Source organism: Agelaius tricolor, unplaced genomic scaffold (assembly GCF_023055355.1).
Source record: "Agelaius tricolor isolate 1412-34295 unplaced genomic scaffold, bAgeTri1.0.p SCAF_2, whole genome shotgun sequence".
In the NCBI taxonomy this organism is placed as follows: domain Eukaryota; kingdom Metazoa; phylum Chordata; class Aves; order Passeriformes; family Icteridae; genus Agelaius; species Agelaius tricolor.
This window is the reverse complement of record NW_027269262.1, coordinates 16,355,220-16,374,747: the sequence shown is the minus strand read 5'-3', so window position 1 is coordinate 16,374,747 and position 19,528 is coordinate 16,355,220. Positions and strand designations below refer to the sequence as shown.

Here is a 19,528-nt window from a genome sequence, read left to right as displayed (position 1 = left end):
CCAAAAGTACCCTGGGCAGTATTTACAGGGACATAGCCAGGACATCAAGAGGAAGGATTATACCCCTCTGCTAAACATTCATGAGATCCTATCTGGATTCTTTGTCCAAATTTTAAGCTCCCTCAGTACAGGCAAAATAACGAACAAATGCTGGACCATGTCCAGCAGAAAGCTTCCAAACTGGATGGGATATGTGAGCATCTCTGTGAGAAGGGGCTGAGGGACCTGGGTTTGTTCAGCCTGGAGGAGAGATCACAGATCCACAATTTTGAAAGGCAGCAGGAACAAATCCTCTGTCTCCTGACATCTGATAGCTCATTTATGCACAGAATTACTGTATCGGTTTACATAATATAACAGTTGAGAAATATTGTGGATAACACATGGTATTGTGCTTTTTATTGGCTGGTTCTGTCCTGTTGATACTGTTCTTTGCTTCTTAAGAACTGGTTTTTATAGACCCACTCACCTCATTAATGCCCTTCTTGCTCCAGCAGCAGCAGCTGCCCAGAGGTGCACTGGCAATGCAGACGCAGCCTCCAGACAGGCTCCTCATGCTCAGGAGGGCAGCAGCTCAGTGCTTCTGCACCCCAATCTGGTCCTCTACCTAACTCTGCTGCTAGAAGGCTGTAAGCCTTTTACATGTGAAGGGTCACAAGTTTAGTTATTAAAATAATGTGGTTGCTCTAAGTTCATTAGACCAAGACATTGATTTATCGCTTTTAACTGGTTCATCTAACCAAGTAGTTCGGTGACTAAAATCCTCAATATATGTAAACATTCATACACATGGATACATTTCTTAGTATCCAAAATATTTATTTTATATTTAGTATTAAAGTGTTTTAAGCAGCAAACAAAATGTGTATAACTTACATGACAATATTTCTTAGTCAGAGTGCATGTTTCATTATCTAAGGAAGACATACCTAAAGGAAGCATTCTATTATTTCTGCAGCACATTCTGGTTTAGCAACTCTACCAAATGACAAGCCTAAATAATTGATTATTACCTGTAAAATACTGGGAAACAATTTTTTTCTCCTATTTCCCAAATGAGAGTTATTCCAGCTTGTTATCTAATTTCTAGTCTAGAATCTATAAAAGCACCTGTCCTTTCTTTTTCAGTTACTGTATCGTGGTGTCATCAGCTATTTCAACACTGTTTTATCCTAACAGAATTCCTTCTATTTCTGCCTTCTGTTGTTCAGTCTACTGGATATATGAGCATGAACATTAAAAAAACCACCAAACAAGCAAACCCCCACTTTTGTAAGTGCTTTTGATTTTAGAATTGTATTAACCATTCATTAATTACACAAATGAAGTATTGAATGGTGTGATCCAAAAACAAGATAAATAAAAAGGAGTTCTGTGACTCTTTTTTGTATTTGGTTGCTATCTGGTTAGTTGTGCATCTTTTTCAGCTCCTCTGATTTTTGGATTGCTGATAGCACAGACTGCTTGTTATGGCCAAAAATCAATCCTTTTCAAACTTCCACAGTTTTTCAGACATGTCTTCTGTTACTCACAAAAAACTCACTGCAAAACCTGTGTCTAGTAAAAATTGTGTATGAGTAATGTGTTAGATTGACAGTTACTGGGTAAAGTTATTGGAAAACAGCACAAAACAAATGACTGCAATTATCAGCTACTGGACACATTTGTGTCAATAAATTAGTTTCAAACTGCTATCTGGAATGACTAAATGAATAATGAATTATCACCTCTTTCAAAGCTCTGTACCTGGTACTTCATTCAAATATCATTCAAATCTTTGACCTTTTTCTTCAATTTTTTTCAGTATCCCTGTTCCTGTTTAACCAACCAACAAAATTAATCTCTAGTCTTCCTTTATTGTTCTGCCATACCTCTACATCTTTCCATATAGTTTTCAGACTCCCTACATCCATGAAAATGTTTCCTTTTTTCAAATTAATATCTTCCTTGGTTTCACTTGCAATTGTTTGTCCTCAGAGATTTTAAGAATTAAAAATGTAAAGAACATGTAATTTCTCTGCAGGATGACTTGATTTGATCGATTGATTTGTAAGACCCCTTGCATCATTACTCTTTTTCCATTTGTTTATTATGTATGCTGACAAGCATATTATTATGCTCATCTGTTCTTCAGAATTTTTCTCCCTTGTTCCACAATGGCCATTTCAAGGAAAAAACAGAAATGTCAATTAAATCCTTTCTAGTCAAGTTTGATCTCAAGTTTTGAATTCTTGGTAGCTTAAAATCTCAAGTTTATAAAAAATGTTTCTGTTTATAATCTCTTTTGGATTTTTCTGTACCTTTAATTATTGCACTGCTAAAATGTCTGATTCTCACAGAATCTATTCCTCTTTATGTTAACATTTTTCCCATTGTTAACATTCAGAGCTCTGTTGCAATCAACAAGCCCTACATTCTGTGATTTGATAGTAGATACATTATCATTACTTGTGAATGATAATGCTTGTGAAGTAGGGTGCAGCATTGAATCATTTCTTCCCTCACTTATTTTATTTGAATTTCATCAATGTAAACACATTTCAAATCTCAAAAGGTAATTTCTTAATATTTATTTCATTACTAGCAACTTTTCCCTTTTCTCCTTCTCTTTCACACTGGTTAGAATTTCTGCTACTTTGGTTTGTTCACAGTCCTGACATAAGTTCTTATATAAAAGTTTGTACTTTTAAACACCCAGATCTCTTAGTCATGTTAGAACCTCGTGCCTTCTTTTCCTGAAGTGTACCAAAAAGACTTATTCTGATAATATAATTTCAAGTGAAATGCAAGGTGAATATACTATTTAGTACAAAAAGTTTTGTTCTTCCACATACCCCAAAAGTTATATTACATGAATATACTATTTAGTACAAAAATTTTTTTCCTCCACATGCCCCTATTTTACTGACTTGAGAACATTAACTGACTACAGTTCTGACTTACATAGGGGTGTGGAGTAATTGCTCTAGTCTCCTCTAATCTCACTCAGATTTATGCCTCAGCTTCCTAGAAAACAACAAAACATTTAAAAGGTATTCAAAAATACAGTTTTTTGAGTACTTTTCTACCAATTTAGATAGGAATGGAAATTTCTCTTCTCTCTAAAACTATATTTATTCTTCTATTTCTTTTCCTTAGGTTTATAATATTTTTTAGGAAAATAATAATTCTGGAAACAGTCACTTGACTATAAAAACAAATAACCCAGAAACTTGAGTGAACAAAATAATATTTTAGGTTTTTTTGTACCTATAGCAGAGACAGTCTACATAACTAGTCTTTAGAACAAAATGTTTTCTTGTAATCTGTTCCTAGCAGGAAAATATGAATCATACTGTGGATTAATAGAGCCAAATGCTGTCCAAAACTCAAAATTACAGTGTCTGTAGAAACACAGAAACATAGAATGGATTGTGTTGGAAGGCACCTTAGAGAACACCTAGTTCCCAACCCCCCACCACGAGCAGGGACACCATCCATTAGACTAGGTTGCTCAAAGTCCTGTTCAACCTGGCCTGGAACACTTCCAGGGTTGAGGCATCCACAACTTCTCTGGACATCCTGCTCCAGTGTCTCAACATCCTTACAGTAAAGAGTTTTTTTCCTAATATTTAACCTAAACCTACCTTCCTTCACTTACAGCCCTTGTAAGTGAAGCCCTTGTAAGCCCTTCCTATCAATACAAGCCCTTGTAAATAGGTCCTCTTCAGCCTTAAAAAACAGCAGGAGGTTTCCCTGCCAGAGAATACTAAGCATTTTCACCTCCAATGCCTCTTAGAGATGCAAAACACAAGTTTGTTATCCTGCCTCAGATCCTTCCTTGAGATTCCTCACTGTGGCAATGCCTTCAAAATCATTTAGTACAGTCAGGTAGAGGCAAGTTGAGGACATTTTTTAGTGAATTGTGTGAAGAATATTTGTTTCACAGTCTTTTCTGTGATCTCTCTATATCAAGCTTTCTAAGTTCTTGTATCATCAATCTCTGGCAGGTTGTCACAAAAGGAACTGTGAGATATTAGTAATAGTTGGGGTCATTTTTGCTTCACAGTTGGACCTTTTCTCACCTGATAATGTTCCAAGACATGCAAATATATTTTTAGTGCATTGTAGTGACAAGACAATATGTAACTCTGTAATAATAGTAATAATAACAACAGAACATTAGAATTTTAATATCACAAATTAAAATCCAACAGAAATTCTGCAAAGTATATGTATGCTTGGCTGAGCACTGGCACCAGATTTGCAAAAACAATACAGTTTATTTGCTACTGTAATGATTAAATAGACATAAGTCAGTTATGCTAAGTTTTAAGACTTTATACGGAGACTGAAAATTATAATCTACTAGCAGTTTTAAAAGCCAATACATCTTGACTGTCCCTTAAGATGATTTACAGACAAGGATTATGAGGTTTTTAACAGCCAAAAAGGCAACTTGAAGCTCAAATCATATTTCCCTTTCACTGTTAATATCACATTTGCACCATACTATCATATTCTCTCTGCTGATTACAGTTGATTGTGATCTCAGGGAATAAAGAGGGGCCATAGCAGCATTCAGAGTAAATTTAACTTTCTATTAGACCAGGAGTCGGTCTCACCTTGACAGAATTGAATAATTTCTCACTGTTTAAATGTCAGGATTACCCTTGGAAGAAGAGTAGCTGCTATCACCACTGATGGACTAAATAGGCTTGCTAAGATTTAGACAATCCTTACTCTTCCCAGGGAGAACAGCACACTTTTATACTAATGTAATTTCATTTTTCTGCTAAACACTGGAGACAAAATTTCTTTTCAAAATCCTTTCAAAGTACAGCTGCAGCTATATCTTTCAGGAAGCTGTATTTTGACTTGTTAGGGTTCTCAGAGGAAAACAAGATCAATAACTTGTCACAGCAAGAAAGGGTTTACTGTCTGCAGGGTGTTGCAATATAACATTCTGGATGAGGAAAAAATGGGAAAAAAAGCCCAAAAACACAATTCTGAGTTTGTCTCTTGCATTTGGACAGGTTGATATTAAGCTAGTTAAACAGTTTATTTTTGCAATAATTTAACACTCATTATTAGTTATAAGTGCAATTTTGCAACAACACCTTTATGGTTGGGGCTACTTTGTAAACACAATGTGTAAAAATCCTGCTGCTTTTGATTTGACTCTGTGTGGTGCATAAGCACAAAGAGGCAGCTCCTGAAAAAGCTGCTATGACTACAAAGGAAGCAACTGAAAGTGATGATAAGATAAAGCTTTATTAGAAATTTCTTAAATAATGCCTTCAACTTTAACCTGACTTTCCCCCTTCTCTATTTCATTGTAGGATGATGAATCTCTTACATTAGGCAACAATGAATATGTAATTCTTTAACATTTGAATAAACATAGCAGCATATTGACCTTGGACTTGTATACTTTATTAAGGAATTGAGTAATTAATTCTATTTTGTTTGGCAATTTATGTTCGAAATGCAAGACATGTCAAGTTTAATGGCACATTCTACTGATAGGGATTGAAAGCAAATATCTTCAACTTTTTAATTTAATAACCTGTACAATTACAAATTATTGCATCATTTTACATTAGCGTTTGTATGGAATGGAGAAGAAATATCAAATTAATTTGTGTTTGCCTCTGGAGTACATCACCTTTCTAGTCACATATCCTTGAAATGAACAGATACAGCTATAGCATAAAAGTTCAGAAAATTCAAGAGGCCTGGTTTGAACCTGAAAATGGAAAGTCAGAGAAGAACTATCACAATAAGTGGTCATCATGTGAGGAATATAAGAATCACAAGACAATTTAAGTTGGGAGGGCTCTGCAAGTAATTTAGTCCAACCTCCCCATTGAACAAGGTCCTGTTAGAGCTCTTTCTTAGGTTGTTGTCCAGTTGAGTTTTGTATACATCTCACAGGCTCTATGGACATCTTTGCCAGTGTTTAACCGGTCTCATAGAGAAAAATTTTCTTTTATATTTTTAAGAGGAATTTCTCATATTTCATCTCAGAATCCTATGTCTTCTATGTGAATCTACTTTGGAAGGGTACCTCTGGATAACACCAGTTTCACCTCTCTGTTGAGAGGGGGACCGTAGGTTAGATTAGCCTTGTCTGTTTGAGTCATTAATATTTTTAACAAGAAAAATTAGTTCACTTTTCTGGGCAGCCTATCCCATGGTTCAATTGTTGTCAGAGTTAAGGTCTTTTTGTTCTTACATACACAGATGGAGTTCTTCCTGAAACGAGTTTTCTTTTGCTCATCATATTGCTATACATCTTCAAGAAGATTCTGTTTCAATTTTTCTACACTGTTCCCATAGGTTTCCCTCATTAGAGTCCCTCTAGTCTTGTCTCGTCTCCAGGATGAAGGAACCAACTCTCTCAGGCATTGCTCCAGGCTTTGCTTTACACTAGAACAAAACAATCTCATTGGTCATTTGTTGGGCTCACTCCAGTATGTTGATGTACTTTTGTACTGGTAAGCCCAGACTTGGACACAAAAGTCTAGATGAGATCTCCCAAGTGTCGGATAGAGGTGAGACCACATAAATACACACACATCGCAGTACGCAGTCAGGTTCCTTTGCAGCCAGGGCACTTTGCTGACTGCTGTATCTACGTCTATTTATAAAGGTGTATCTGTATCTGTGGACATATATTTGTGTCTGCTACATGGATAAAAGTCCAGAGCGTGCTTTCAGCAATTTCATGGAGGAACCATATATAGCAAGAGATAGTGAGAGAGAAAGATGATATCAATAATTGTATATGTAGATGTCTTCATAAATAGATAGATCCATGTGATGTAAAGACACTGAATATCTCTATATTGACCTATTATTGACTCTTGAGGACAACAGATCCTAGTAAATGTCTGAAACTTGGGCATAGAATTGTTGATCATAACTCCTGGAGCCTGAAAATGTCCATATCTCAATGCCTTATCATGTCCATATCTCATCTCATTTTACATAAACCATACCAAAAGACTTGCTGAAGTCAAAGTAAATGACATCCACTGATGTCCTGTTGACTACAGATCCTGTCATTTTACAATAGGAGACAATCAGGTTGGCCATGTTAGATAGCCCTGGTTAAATCCCTTCTGTCTGGCTCCCAGGCACATTTTGCTCTTCATTTACTTAGAAATAAATTCAAAGAGGATTTTGATGGACAGACTTCACAGGGACTGATGTGAGGCCAACAATGACATTTCCTTGGTCCTTCTCCTCTTCTTCAAGATAGATGTGACTTTTCCAGTCACCAGAAACATTCCCCAGTCACCCCAGTCATCGGCCTTTAAAAGCTGATAGCAGTCTCATGGTGGCATCACTCAAATAAAGAACAGAGAAAACACTAACATCTAGCACTTATTTTCAAAGTGGAAATGAAAAGATTGAGGGCAGCCCTTCAAAGAAAGGCTTGAGGGTACTGGTAGATGTGGTGTTGGACTTGAGCCAAAAATGTGCATTGCAGTCCAGAAAGCCAATTGTATCCTTGGCTGCACCAAAAGCAGGGTGGAGAAGAAGGTGGCTTTGCCCCTCTACCCTGCTCTGATGAGATCCCATCTGAAGTGCTGCATCCAGCACTAGGTCCTCAGCACGGGAAGGACACGGACCTGTTGGAGCAAATCCAGAGGAGGAGAGATGATAGACAGGATGGAGTACCTCTAAGAAATGGCTGAGACACTTGAGGTTGTTCAGCCTGGACAAGAGAAGGCTCAAGAGAGACTTTTTTCAGGGCCTTTCAATATTTAAAGGAGACCTACAAGAAAGATGAGGGCAAACCTTGTAGCAAGGCCTGTTGAGTTTGGACAAGGGGTAATGGTTTTAAACTAAAGAAGGGTTGATTTAGATTAGATATATAGAAGAAATGTTCACATAAGGAAGAAATAATGATGATGGTAAAACACTGGAACAGGTTGCCCAGGGAGGTGCTAGATGCATGTAGTAAGACTGTAATACACTTTTGCACATTAATAATTTGATGGGAATGCTCTTCCTAATGCAACCTAATGCAGGATACTGTTGGCCTTCTCTACCATGAAGGCACACTGATTGGTTTTGGATTTTGGATTTTGGTTTTGGTTTTTTTCTTTCATATTGTTTTGCCTTTTTTTCAGAAGGAGAAAAGATACCATGAGAAAAGATACCATGATTTACTGTTCATTAGAGCTCCCAGGTCTTTTTCTGAAAAGCTACTGTCCAGCTAGCCCATCCCCAGAGTTTACTGCCACATAAGATTATTTCTTCCCAAGTGCAGGTCTTGACATGCTGCTTTGCAGAAGTTTGTTAGATTTGAGTTATCTCATTTCTCCAGCTGGTCAAGGACTTTTTGGTACTGATTATAAACCTGTGAGCCTCACAATTTTGCTAATTTTCAATTCACTTTCCTGTTCAATTATCTGTTCCATACCTCATCAATTTGTCAATGAGGATGTTATGGGAGATTGTTGAAAGTCATACTAAAATCAAGAAAAAAATGTCTGCTGTACTTTCATTATATACCAAGCCAGTTACCTAATTACAGAAGGCTCTTAGGTTGGTTAACCATGATTTACCCTTCATAAATTTTTGCTGACTTCTCCAGTTAACTTCCTATCCTTCATATATCTGGAAATGGTTACCAGGAATATTTTCTCCCTCTTATTCCCAGGGATTCAAATGATCAGCCTGTAGCTCCCAGGATTTTCTGTCTTAACCCTCTTTGAAGATACCAGTGACATGTTCTTTTTTCCAGTTTTCACCTAAGACAGTATCTTTATGCTCCTTGTAGATCACCTGACCACTTTAACATGTGTCATACACTTTATATTTGATGTGTCAGCAGCAAATTGCTCAAATGTGCAGGCTCCAAGATGGACCATTCTTGAGCTTGGAGGAGATGACCCTTAAAAATCAACCAACTCTTCTGGCCTCCTTTTCTCTCTAGAATCATATCCCATGGGATTCTTTAAGCTGATCTCTGAAAAGACCAAAATCTCTTAAGTCCAATGTTGTGATACTGCTTTTTGCCTTGTTCTTCCCTCTCTGGATCCTGACTCCACTAGTCCGTGATCACTGCTGCCAAGGTCCGTGCAGCTCTCAGCCCATACATTCTGAGCATTTCTTTGTTTGTGAGTATTGTATTCAGTAGAGCATCTCCACTCTTCTTCTTTATCACCTGTGTTAGGGAGGTGCCAACAATACATGTCAGAAACCTCCTGTGTAACTGCTGCCTTGTTGTGTTGTCCTTCTAGCATGTACTGGGGAGATCCAAGTCCTCCATGAGAACTGGAACTTACTACTGTGAGACTTCTTCCAACTGTATAAAGAAGGTCCTATTTACTTCTTCCCAATCAAGCAGTCTGTAGCAGACACCCACAACAGTATTGTGCATATTACATATTAACTTTATGGATCAAATCCTGTATATTTCAGGTTCCATTAATAATAAGCCTGTTGTAGTGCGTTCTTATATTTAGTAATACTTTGAAGTAGTTGGTTTTGTATCCCCATGTTTTTCCCAAATGGTTTATCCCAGACTATACCCCCCCCCTCCTCTTCCCTCTACTTGTGTTATCCCTTTCCTGGGATAAGATCTCCAAAACCCCCACCCTGGCTCTCTGCCAGTCACCTCGACATCCCATCCCCCTACCTAGAAGTTTCGGTCCAAGTTGTCGAGTGATGAGCCAGGGGCCAAGGGTCAACCCCCCAAGTCCTGCCCCATACGCTGTTTTGTATGTCTATCCCCCCAGCACCCATCCCCCAGAGATACCTATTGGTCAGTAGGATTTTATCTATGTTAGTTTCCTCCCCCCTTTAAATGTAAGCTTCGAACATCCCCCAGTGCTCTCGGCAGGAGGACCCCCTGAGGTATAGGAGCTCCCTCGGGACTCCTTAATAAAACCTTGGAATACCCCCTGCTGGGAGTCGGCCCCTTTCCTCTTCCACCGACGTCTCGGTCGTCTCTGCTGCAGCAAAGGCAACCAGCCTGAGTGCCCTCAGCACCCTCGGGGCACAGAGAGTGTCTCCCCGCAGTCGGCCGTGGTGGGGCTGCACCCCCCACTCTCTGCCGACCCGGGTAAGGCCCAGGGACTTGAGAGGCTTGCAGAGAGACTGGGACAGCTTGGCGCCCAGCCGTGGGGCTCTGGGACCATTCCAGGAGCCCACGGAAAGGGGCTCGGACATACTTTCAGTCTGTTCGATAAGCCTTCGGCCGGCAAGCTACCTCAGGAAAGAAAAAACTCCGTTTTAGTGAGTTGCTCTCCTGTGGACGAAGCTGGGAGCTTCTTATGTACCCCAAGAAGTCAGCTTCAGGTGGAAATCAACATCCCAGGCTTTTTCGTTCCCCTCTCCTGCAGTTGGATTGGTAAGTTTTACCCTTCTCTTGTTTTTCCCCTCTTTGGGAGGGGGTGTTTCCCTGCCCTTTGTTCTCAGCCCCGCCGCCGCGGAGGGCTGAAGTTTTTTTTCTCTCTATTGTGGGCAGGCTGCCAGCTGTAGGCTTTTTTCTCCTCCCCCCCCCACCTGGGTTGCTGAAATTTGAGATACAAATTTAAAATCAGAGCCAAAATGGGTGCTAGGCTTTCTGTATCTCACAAGGGTGTCTATTATCATCTCTTAAACATTCTTAAGAGTGAAAAAATCCGATTTTCAAAAACAGATGTTAAACAGTTCGTCAGATGGCTTTTCCTTCACTTCCCCGACGTGTCCACTGAAAGTCTCAGTGATTTGGCTTTTTGGGACAAAATTGGTAGTGAATTATTGAAGGCAGGGAAAGCAGGAGACATATCTCCGTCAAAATTTGCTTTTTTAGCGCTGCAGATAAGAAATGTTGTAAAATTTAATTTAAAGATGCAAGAACAGCCATCCGGCAACAGTTTCAATATCTCTGTTTCCCAAAAACCCGATCTACCCCCCTCCGAGTTCGGTTCTCCCTCCCCCACTCACCTTCCCCCACTCCCAGCCTCTGCACAAACCCCTGCTCCCCCCCCGAGGCCCCCTGTCTCCAACCCGGACACTTCTACCCTGAATTCCCGAAATCCCACCCTCCCCCCTGCTTCCCCAAGTTATAATACCGTGTCTCACAACCTTAGTGCCCGCCTTGGTACCCCTGAGACGCGTCCGGTAACTTCTCAGGACCATAATGGCGGACACCACGTGGCAATGGTGGTTTCCTCGCCTTCCCATAATCCCTTTCGCTCTCCCAACAACCCATTCTGCTCGGAGCACCCCGCCCCTGAAACCCGCCCTCCCGCCCTTCCCCCGTCTCCTGCTCCGGCCCCGGCCGCCCCTCCCGCCCTGGCCCCGGCCGCCCCCGCCCCCTCAGAGCTCTGCCCGCCCGCCGCGGGCTCCCTCCGCCCCCCCCACGGCCCGCCCTCCGGCCCTCAGACCAGTGTAACAAGAGACGCTGTTGCTGGGAGACACAACCCGGAAACAGCACAGTCCTTTTCTGCTGCCCCTGTCTCATATATTCCAGATGTCAACGGGGCATTCCAGCCAAATTATAGCCCCCTTTCTGTTGATTCTGTTAAAGAACTAGCCAAAGCCCAGAAAGATTTTGGGAGATCAAGTGAATATTTTAGAGGGCTCCTTAAAGCTACATTATTCGCTCACATTTTAACCCCTGCTGATATAAAACACCTTTTTTCCTGCCTGTTATCCTCTTCTGAATATCTCTTGTGGGATGTTGCATGGCAGAAAGGATTGAGAGCAATTTTACCAGCTCTGTGGGCTGATGAAGCTACTGCTCGTGATGTTTATGGTAATATGTTATCCCTCGATCACCTCTGTGGACAGGGAGGTTGGGAAGATAGCATGATCCAGGCAGAAAGCATTCCCACAAGGGCTTTCAGAGAAGGTGCTAGAGCAGCTGAGAAAGCTTTCTTTGGGCTCCGTCCTAGTATTCCAATTGAAAATTATTTGAAAATAACACAATCTCCATTTGAGTCCTTTTTGAGTTTTGTGGAAAGGTTGAGAAAAGCTGTTGAATTGCAAGTTCAGAATGAAGGAGCCAGGATGGAAATCCTCACCGAGATTGCTAAAGAAAATGCCAATGAGAAGTGCAAAGCTGCTATCCTCAGCCTGCCTCTTGACCCAACGCCTACGCTGCAGGCCATGCTTGAAGTGTGTGAGAAGAAAGTTACCATCACCCTCGCTGACCACGACGAGAGACCAAAACCACAGAGAAGGATTGCTGCAGTGGAAACTCCTGAGCCACCATTTACCAGCCAGCTCCAGCATGTCACGATGCCACAAGAGAGAATCTCCAGCTCTAATAGACCTTGCCATCTTTGTGGGAAGTTGGGGCATTGGATGCCGGACTGCCCTCTGAAAAAGCAGTTTTTAGACTTTAAATACAATATGCTTAAGAACCAGAATTCCCCAAAGGACCACCTCTCAAAAAACTGAGTAAAGAGCGCTCCTTTCCCCAGCGCTATGACAAAAATAGGGTGGGCTCAATTCAAGTACGGGGGAGGGAAAAGAAATCTAGTGTAAAAGATGTATCGGTGCCAAGCGAGGCACTGGCTTTGAACAAAACAGAACATTCATTTCCTTGGAATAATCCCAGACCAATTTTAACCACTGTCTCTTCACATAATCCTTACAGGCTGGCGTTGACCGAACCTCTCCATCTCAGAGACACTAACTGGCATTTCATATCTGTTAACCCTGAACAACCAGGTACTTGGACACAGCTTTGCCAGAAGCGTCACAGTAAGTATGTCGTCCTTGGGGACACAAAACACACACCCCAAGAAATTATTATTCCTCCGGGTCTCATATCATCAGACCCGAAACAATTTGTCATATGGCTTCACTGTACTCATCCACCCGTGTACTTGCCCAAAGGCCAAATCATAGCCCAAGCCATCCCAGTGCCTGAGCCTCCATGGGACCAGGAGCAAGCAGACACCCTCAGAGGTAAACTCCGTCCCAATGTCTGCTGGACTCAGGTATTGGGAAAAGAAAAACCCAAGCTATCATGTGGGTTACACCGTGGTGGTGAGTACAAGTCCATACAAGGACTTCTAGATACTGGAGCAGATGTCATGATTATTCCATCTAAAGAGTGGCCATCACACTGGGAATTGCAAAACGTAGCAGGACACGTGCAAGGTGTAGGGGGAATTCAATTGGCAAGACAGTCAAAAAACGTTGTTCAAATTGAGGGACCCAATGGCAAAATAGCTTCCATTCGCCCGTTTGTTTTAGACTACACAGAGCCCCTCTGGGGCAGAGATTTAATGGTTCAATGGGGAACCACAATTGACATCCCAGAAAACCCGCAGTTTTTTCGGGGAGCGGTCGCTGAGGTGCGCCATGCCCAAAAATTGATTTGGAAAACTGATACTCCAATAAGGGTAGTTCAGTGGCCGCTCAATAAAACCAAATTAAAGGCGCTTGAAGAACTTGTACAAGAGCAGTTAGAAAAAGGTCACATTGTGGAGACCACGTCGCCGTGGAATTCGCCTGTCTTTGTCATTAAAAAACCAAACAAAGACAAGTGGAGACTACTCCATGACCTCCGTCAAATCAACAACGTTATTGAGGACATGGGCTCCCTACAACCAGGGATGCCCTCACCCAGCATGCTTCCACAAAATTGGTCTTTAGCTGTAATTGACATCAAAGATTGTTTTTTTCACATTCCCCTACATCCTGACGATGCTCCGTGTTTTGCCTTCTCGGTTCCCACCATTAACTTGGAGGCCCCAATGAAGAGATACCATTGGACCGTCCTCCCTCAGGGACTGAAAGTCAGTCCTGTGATTTGCCAGAGGTATGTCTCTTCCTTGTTGTCTCCAGTCCGTGAAGCTGCAGGAGATTCCATCATCCTGCACTACATGGATGACATCCTGGTGTGTGCCCCAAGTGATGACATGCTTACTCACACACTTGACCTGACAATCAATGCATTGGTTGCTGCAGGGTTCGAGCTCCAAGAAGAAAAGATTCAAAAGATGCCACCTTGGAAGTACCTGGGCCTTGAAATTGGAAAGCGGACCATTGTGCCGCAAAAATTGACTATCAAACATGATATCAAAACCTTAGCGGATCTCCATCAACTTTGTGGATCCTTAAATTGGGTGAGACCTTGGCTAGGCATTTCCACCGAAGACCTAGCCCCCCTTTTCAATTTGTTAAAAGGGGGAGATGACCTTAGTGCTCCCAGGACCCTCACCCAGGAAGCGAAAACCGCACTGGAGAAAGTTCAGGAAATCATGTCTACTAGGCAGGCCCACAGGTGCCAGCAGGGTCTCCCCTTCAAATTTATCATCTTAGGCAAGCTGCCACACCTCCATGGTATGATTTTTCAGTGGGAAACTGTCCAGGCAAAGAAAAAGGACCAGGTCAAGAAAGATCCCCTCTTAATTATAGAGTGGGTTTTTCTCAGTCACAACAGGTCAAAAAGGATGACAATGCCACAAGAGCTGATGGCAGAATTGATCCGGAAAGCAAGGATACGGATCAGAGAATTGGCAGGGTGTGACTTTGACTGCATTTACATTTCTTTAAACCTGAAATCAGGCCATTTGTCTCAAGCAATGCTAGAGCAATTTTATCAAGAGAATGAAGCCTTGCAATTAGCCCTAGATAGCTACACAGGCCAAATTTCAATTCACAGACCGGCCCACAAAATTTTCAACTCACATGTTCAGTTTTCATTATCACTGACAAGTATTCAGAGCAGGACACCTCTAAAAGCACTGACAATTTTTACTGACGCGTCTGGTGCGTCTCACAAGTCAGTGGTAACTTGGAAAGATCCCCAAACTCAACAGTGGGAGGCAGATATTGCCAAGGTGGAAGGATCACCCCAAATTGCTGAGTTGGCCGCTGTAGTCAGAGCTTTTGAGAAGTTTCCTGAGCCTTTAAATGTAGTTACTGATTCAGCTTATGTTGCAGGTGTAGTGTCTAGGGCAGAGAATGCTGTGTTACAAGAAGTTTCCAACATTCCTTTATATGAATTACTTTCTAAGTTAGTAAGAATTATTTCTGGCCGAGAACACCCATTTTATGTGATGCATGTTAGGTCACACACAGACCTGCCGGGGTTCATTGCAGAAGGTAACCGGAAAGCTGATGCCCTTGCGGCTACAGCCAAGATGGCCCCGCTCCCAGAGGTATTCCAACAAGCAAAGATCAGTCATCAATTTTTTCATCAGAATGCACCTGCCTTGGTCCGACAATTCCATCTGAAGCACAAACAAGCCCAGGCCATCGTAGCCACCTGCCCTTCTTGTCAAAATCAGTCACTACCTACCTTAAGTGCAGGTGCAAACCCTAGGGGCTTGCAGAGCTGCGAAGTGTGGCAGACAGATGTAACCCACATCCCATCATTTGGCAAATTTAAATATGTCCACGTCTCCGTGGATACCTTTTCTGGTGCCATCTATGCTTCTGCCCACACAGGGGAGAAAGCCAGTGAGGTAAAGAAGCATTTCATGCAAGCCTTTTCCACATTAGGAATCCCTAAGGTCATCAAAACAGACAATGGCCCAGCGTACAAGTCCAAAGACCTTCAGAGCTTCCTGCAGCAATGGGGAATAGAACACAAAACAGGCATCCCCTATTCCCCGACAGGCCAAGCTGTGGTGGAGAGAGCCCATCAGAACCTAAAAAAGGTTCTTCACCGACAACGTGAAGTGATGAAAACAGAGACCCCTCAAATCCAGCTGTCCAAAGCACTGTTCACACTGAACTTTTTGAACTGTACCTTTGAAAACCTTAACCCACCTATTGTAAGACATTTTAACGAGAACAGTCAGCACAAATTAAAGGTGCGTCCGCCAGTCCTCATAAAGGACCCTGAAACTTGGAAAATAGAGGGGCCCCATGAGCTCGTAGTCTGGGGTAGGGGATATGCGTGCGTATCCACTCCCTCAGGCTTGAGATGGATCCCCTCCAGGTGGGTGAGACCGTACATTCCTAAGGTGTCAAAGGACAAAGCTGCAACACAGGTAGCCAGTGCCTGCTGGAGGAGGAAGCGCCGTCAGACTCTTTAAAGTTAAATTGTTGTTACCTGGACCTCATCCCTAACATTTTTTATTTTCAGTTTTAGTGTTTTCCTTTGATCTGAACTCAGCCCTGGTGTCATCAGAATGAGCCCCATCCTTCCGTTGCTTCTGTTGACAGCCGTCCATCCAGGTCAGATGTGGATTGTTCCACAACCCCAAGCAAATGTGTGAACCACCCTCGCCAGAGTCCTCAACCAAGACCACATTTGCCTGTCAACCTCTTCTGTGTCTGACCCGATGTCCACTTGCCTTGTGGGGATCCCATCTAAATATGATGAATTTCCGCCAACATTAGCTGCTCCCCTTCCCCCAGTATATAATCCGTTATCCCCTTGGTCAAAATTAATTGATAGACAAGCAGTAGCAGAAAAAGAACCCCAAGAATTTGAACTCCTTGGTTCTGCCAAGGCATTCTATTGTGTTCAGTTTACGTTTACACCAAAAGATCAAGTAGATTTGTACCATGAAGTCAAACAGTTTAAAGTGAACTATACAGCAAAAATTTGGTGTAAGAAAATTTCCCAAGTAGGAATACCTTCTACCCCTGATAATAAGCCCCGTGCCCTTCCTAAGGGGTTTTTCCTCATTTGCGGGGACAGGGCATGGGCAGGCATCCCCTCTCGTCTAATCGGAGGTCCATGCACCATTGGAAAGCTGAGCCTGTTTACACCCAACAAAACCCAAATCATGGATTGGCGAACCAAAACCAACACCCGCAATTCGGCCCGCAAAAAGAGAGATTTAAGGAATCTGGACCCAAATTGCGATTCTGAAATTGTACATTGGTCCAAACCAAAAGGAGTTGCGATCACCGTGTTTTTGCCATGGGTGTCTGCAGCGAAAGCTCTAGGCGAATTATCACATCTAGAGTGTTGGGTTGCTAAACAGGCCAATATTACATCAGCTGCACTTTCAGACCTCCTGGCAGACGATGAAACAACAAGGCAAGCCACCCTACAAAATCGGGCTGCAATTGATTTTCTCCTCTTGCTACATAACCATCGTTGTGAGGAGTTTGAAGGTCTCTGTTGCCTGAATCTGTCATCCAAAGCTGAAAATGTCCACAAAATCATCGGGAAGATGCAACAAATGGTCCAAGACATCAAGCAAGAAACAGCGGACTGGATGGATGGACTCTTTCAGGGATGGGGACTCTCGGGCTGGGTCAAATCCATTTTGAAATCTGTATTTTTAGTTTTGCTTGTTCTTCTTGTTATTTTGATCAGTTTTGGGATCATCAAGAGCATTGTGACCAAACTGATCTCGAAAGCTATTTCCCCTTTAGAGGTCAATCAGGTGACGGTTCCCACCTCTTCTGAGGAAGGGACAGAAACCTCTGCAGAATTTACAAAACAGCCTTGGTTTGCTGATGATTGATAGCACTCCGAGCTGAAATTTAATGTTTAGGTGCCTCTTCCTTTTTTATTTAAACGAAAAGAGGGAGATGTTGTAGTGCGTTCTTATATTTAGTAATACTTTGAAGTAGTTGGTTTTGTATCCCCATGTTTTTCCCAAATGGTTTATCCCAGACTATACCCCCCCCCTCCTCTTCCCTCTACTTGTGTTATCCCTTTCCTGGGATAAGATCTCCAAAACCCCCACCCTGGCTCTCTGCCAGTCACCTCGACATCCCATCCCCCTACCTAGAAGTTTCGGTCCAAGTTGTTGAGTGATGAGCCAGGGGCCAAGGGTCAACCCCCCAAGTCCTGCCCCATACGCTGTTTTGTATGTCTATCCCCCCAGCACCCATCCCCCAGAGATACCTATTGGTCAGTAGGATTTTATCTATGTTAGTTTCCTCCCCCCTTTAAATGTAAGCTTCGAACATCCCCCAGTGCTCTCGGCAGGAGGACCCCCTGAGGTATAGGAGCTCCCTCGGGACTCCTTAATAAAACCTTGGAATACCCCCTGCTGGGAGTCGGCCCCTTTCCTCTTCCACCGACGTCTCGGTCGTCTCTGCTGCAGCAAAGGCAACCAGCCTGAGTGCCCTCAGCACCCTCGGGGCACAGACAGTGTCTCCCCGCAGTCGGCCGTGGTGGGGTCACCCCCCCCACTCTCTGCCGACCCGGGTAAGGCCCAGGGACTTGAGAGGCTTGCAGAGAGACTGGGACATAAGCCTTTGCAGAAGGATTTTTCAGATTTGATACCACTAAAACTGAGCACCATATTGCACCATATTAGGAGTTGCTCTAATGTCATCAATGTCACTGCTGATAGACCAGATGCTGACTCTTCATTTCTTCATGAGAAAGTGAAATAAAATAATAATAATCTACAAGTAATAATGGAAGCACTCTGATGTATATTGTAATTGCATGTTCTGTTCAGTAAAATTTTATTTAGGCTAATTTTCCAGAACCTTACTTTTTATAATTGACACTCCTCTCCTACAGAATCTAATTAGATTCCATGTCACTCAGTAAAATTGGAAACTTCATTCAAATGTAAATCACACTAGTTTAGGAATGTACAACCTGAATAATCAGATGCGTGCAATAGGAGGTTTTTTTTAAGGCAAACAACTATGTGATTTGAAACTATGTAATCTGAATGAAAAATTTCAATGTGTTTTATAGTTGACTTCGCATAAATGAAGATGTTGCAATTTTTATTCCATATGCTTCAGAACATAAGTTTCATTTTCAAGTTTTTTTACTGGTTACACAAAAAATTCCAACTCCTTACAGAGTGCTGCTTTTTGTCTCATTGTAAATTTATTTGACTATGACTTGTGAAATGAGTAGAAGAAAATTCTTGTTTACAACCTACAATGTATATTAGAATTTATTCTAAGTATCTAAACTGAACAAAAGAATTTCAGAACAGACATAGCTTCTATCTGTAACAGACACCCAAACCAGATTGCCTGTAAATAATTTAGCACCAGATTTCCTGTGATCTTCCTATATACTGGGTGAATTAGTCTCCTTTACTTACTTCATTTAGGGCATGAATGTAAATCCCTCAAAAAAACCCAAAAAAAACAAAAAAACAAAACCCACATCACTGGACAGAAAAAAAGCTTGTCAAATATAATTGGAGATAGATGCTGAAGTCTCAATAACATGACAGGTCAGCACCACACAGGAGGTTTATGATGGGTGATCAGGGAAACTGCAACTACAGAGCAGGAATATGGAGGAAGATGACAGATGTACAAGAAACACTGTTTTCACCTCACTTTCTACCGCCTTAACTAACAACATGGCTCTAGGCAGTCTCTGAAAAACAGTAACTTGGATTGAACAGCATCAGACGCCCATAAATATGATTATTCTTCTTCTATCACATTGCATTGATAATTTTTGTGATCTGTGCTGCTTCCTTTGAGATTCCTGGACATAATGAAGAAATAGCGACATGTTTACATAGAATATTAGTATTTAATATACTCGGTATAAATCCAAGTAACTTGCATAAGTAAAGCATAAACTGGTGTTTTGAAAACTAGATGCTCATTATATACTGTGTACTGGAAAAATGCATTTTATCATGTAATTACTTTCTTTTAGTTTTGTAGAATTTCA

General features: G+C 41.9%; 1 protein-coding gene across 1 annotated transcript; it reads left to right on the top strand.

Moving 5' to 3' along the window:
• The first annotated feature begins 11,758 nt into the window (after window positions 1–11,758).
• LOC139601226 (uncharacterized) lies at window positions 11,759–17,378 on the top strand. The gene is made up of 2 exons (XM_071450060.1): window positions 11,759–12,696; window positions 16,040–17,378. Exon 2 carries the CDS (start codon window positions 16,239–16,241, stop codon window positions 17,376–17,378), a length of 1,140 nt encoding a protein of 379 aa, XP_071306161.1. The 5' UTR covers window positions 11,759–12,696; window positions 16,040–16,238.
• The last annotated feature ends 2,150 nt before the right edge of the window (window positions 17,379–19,528 follow it).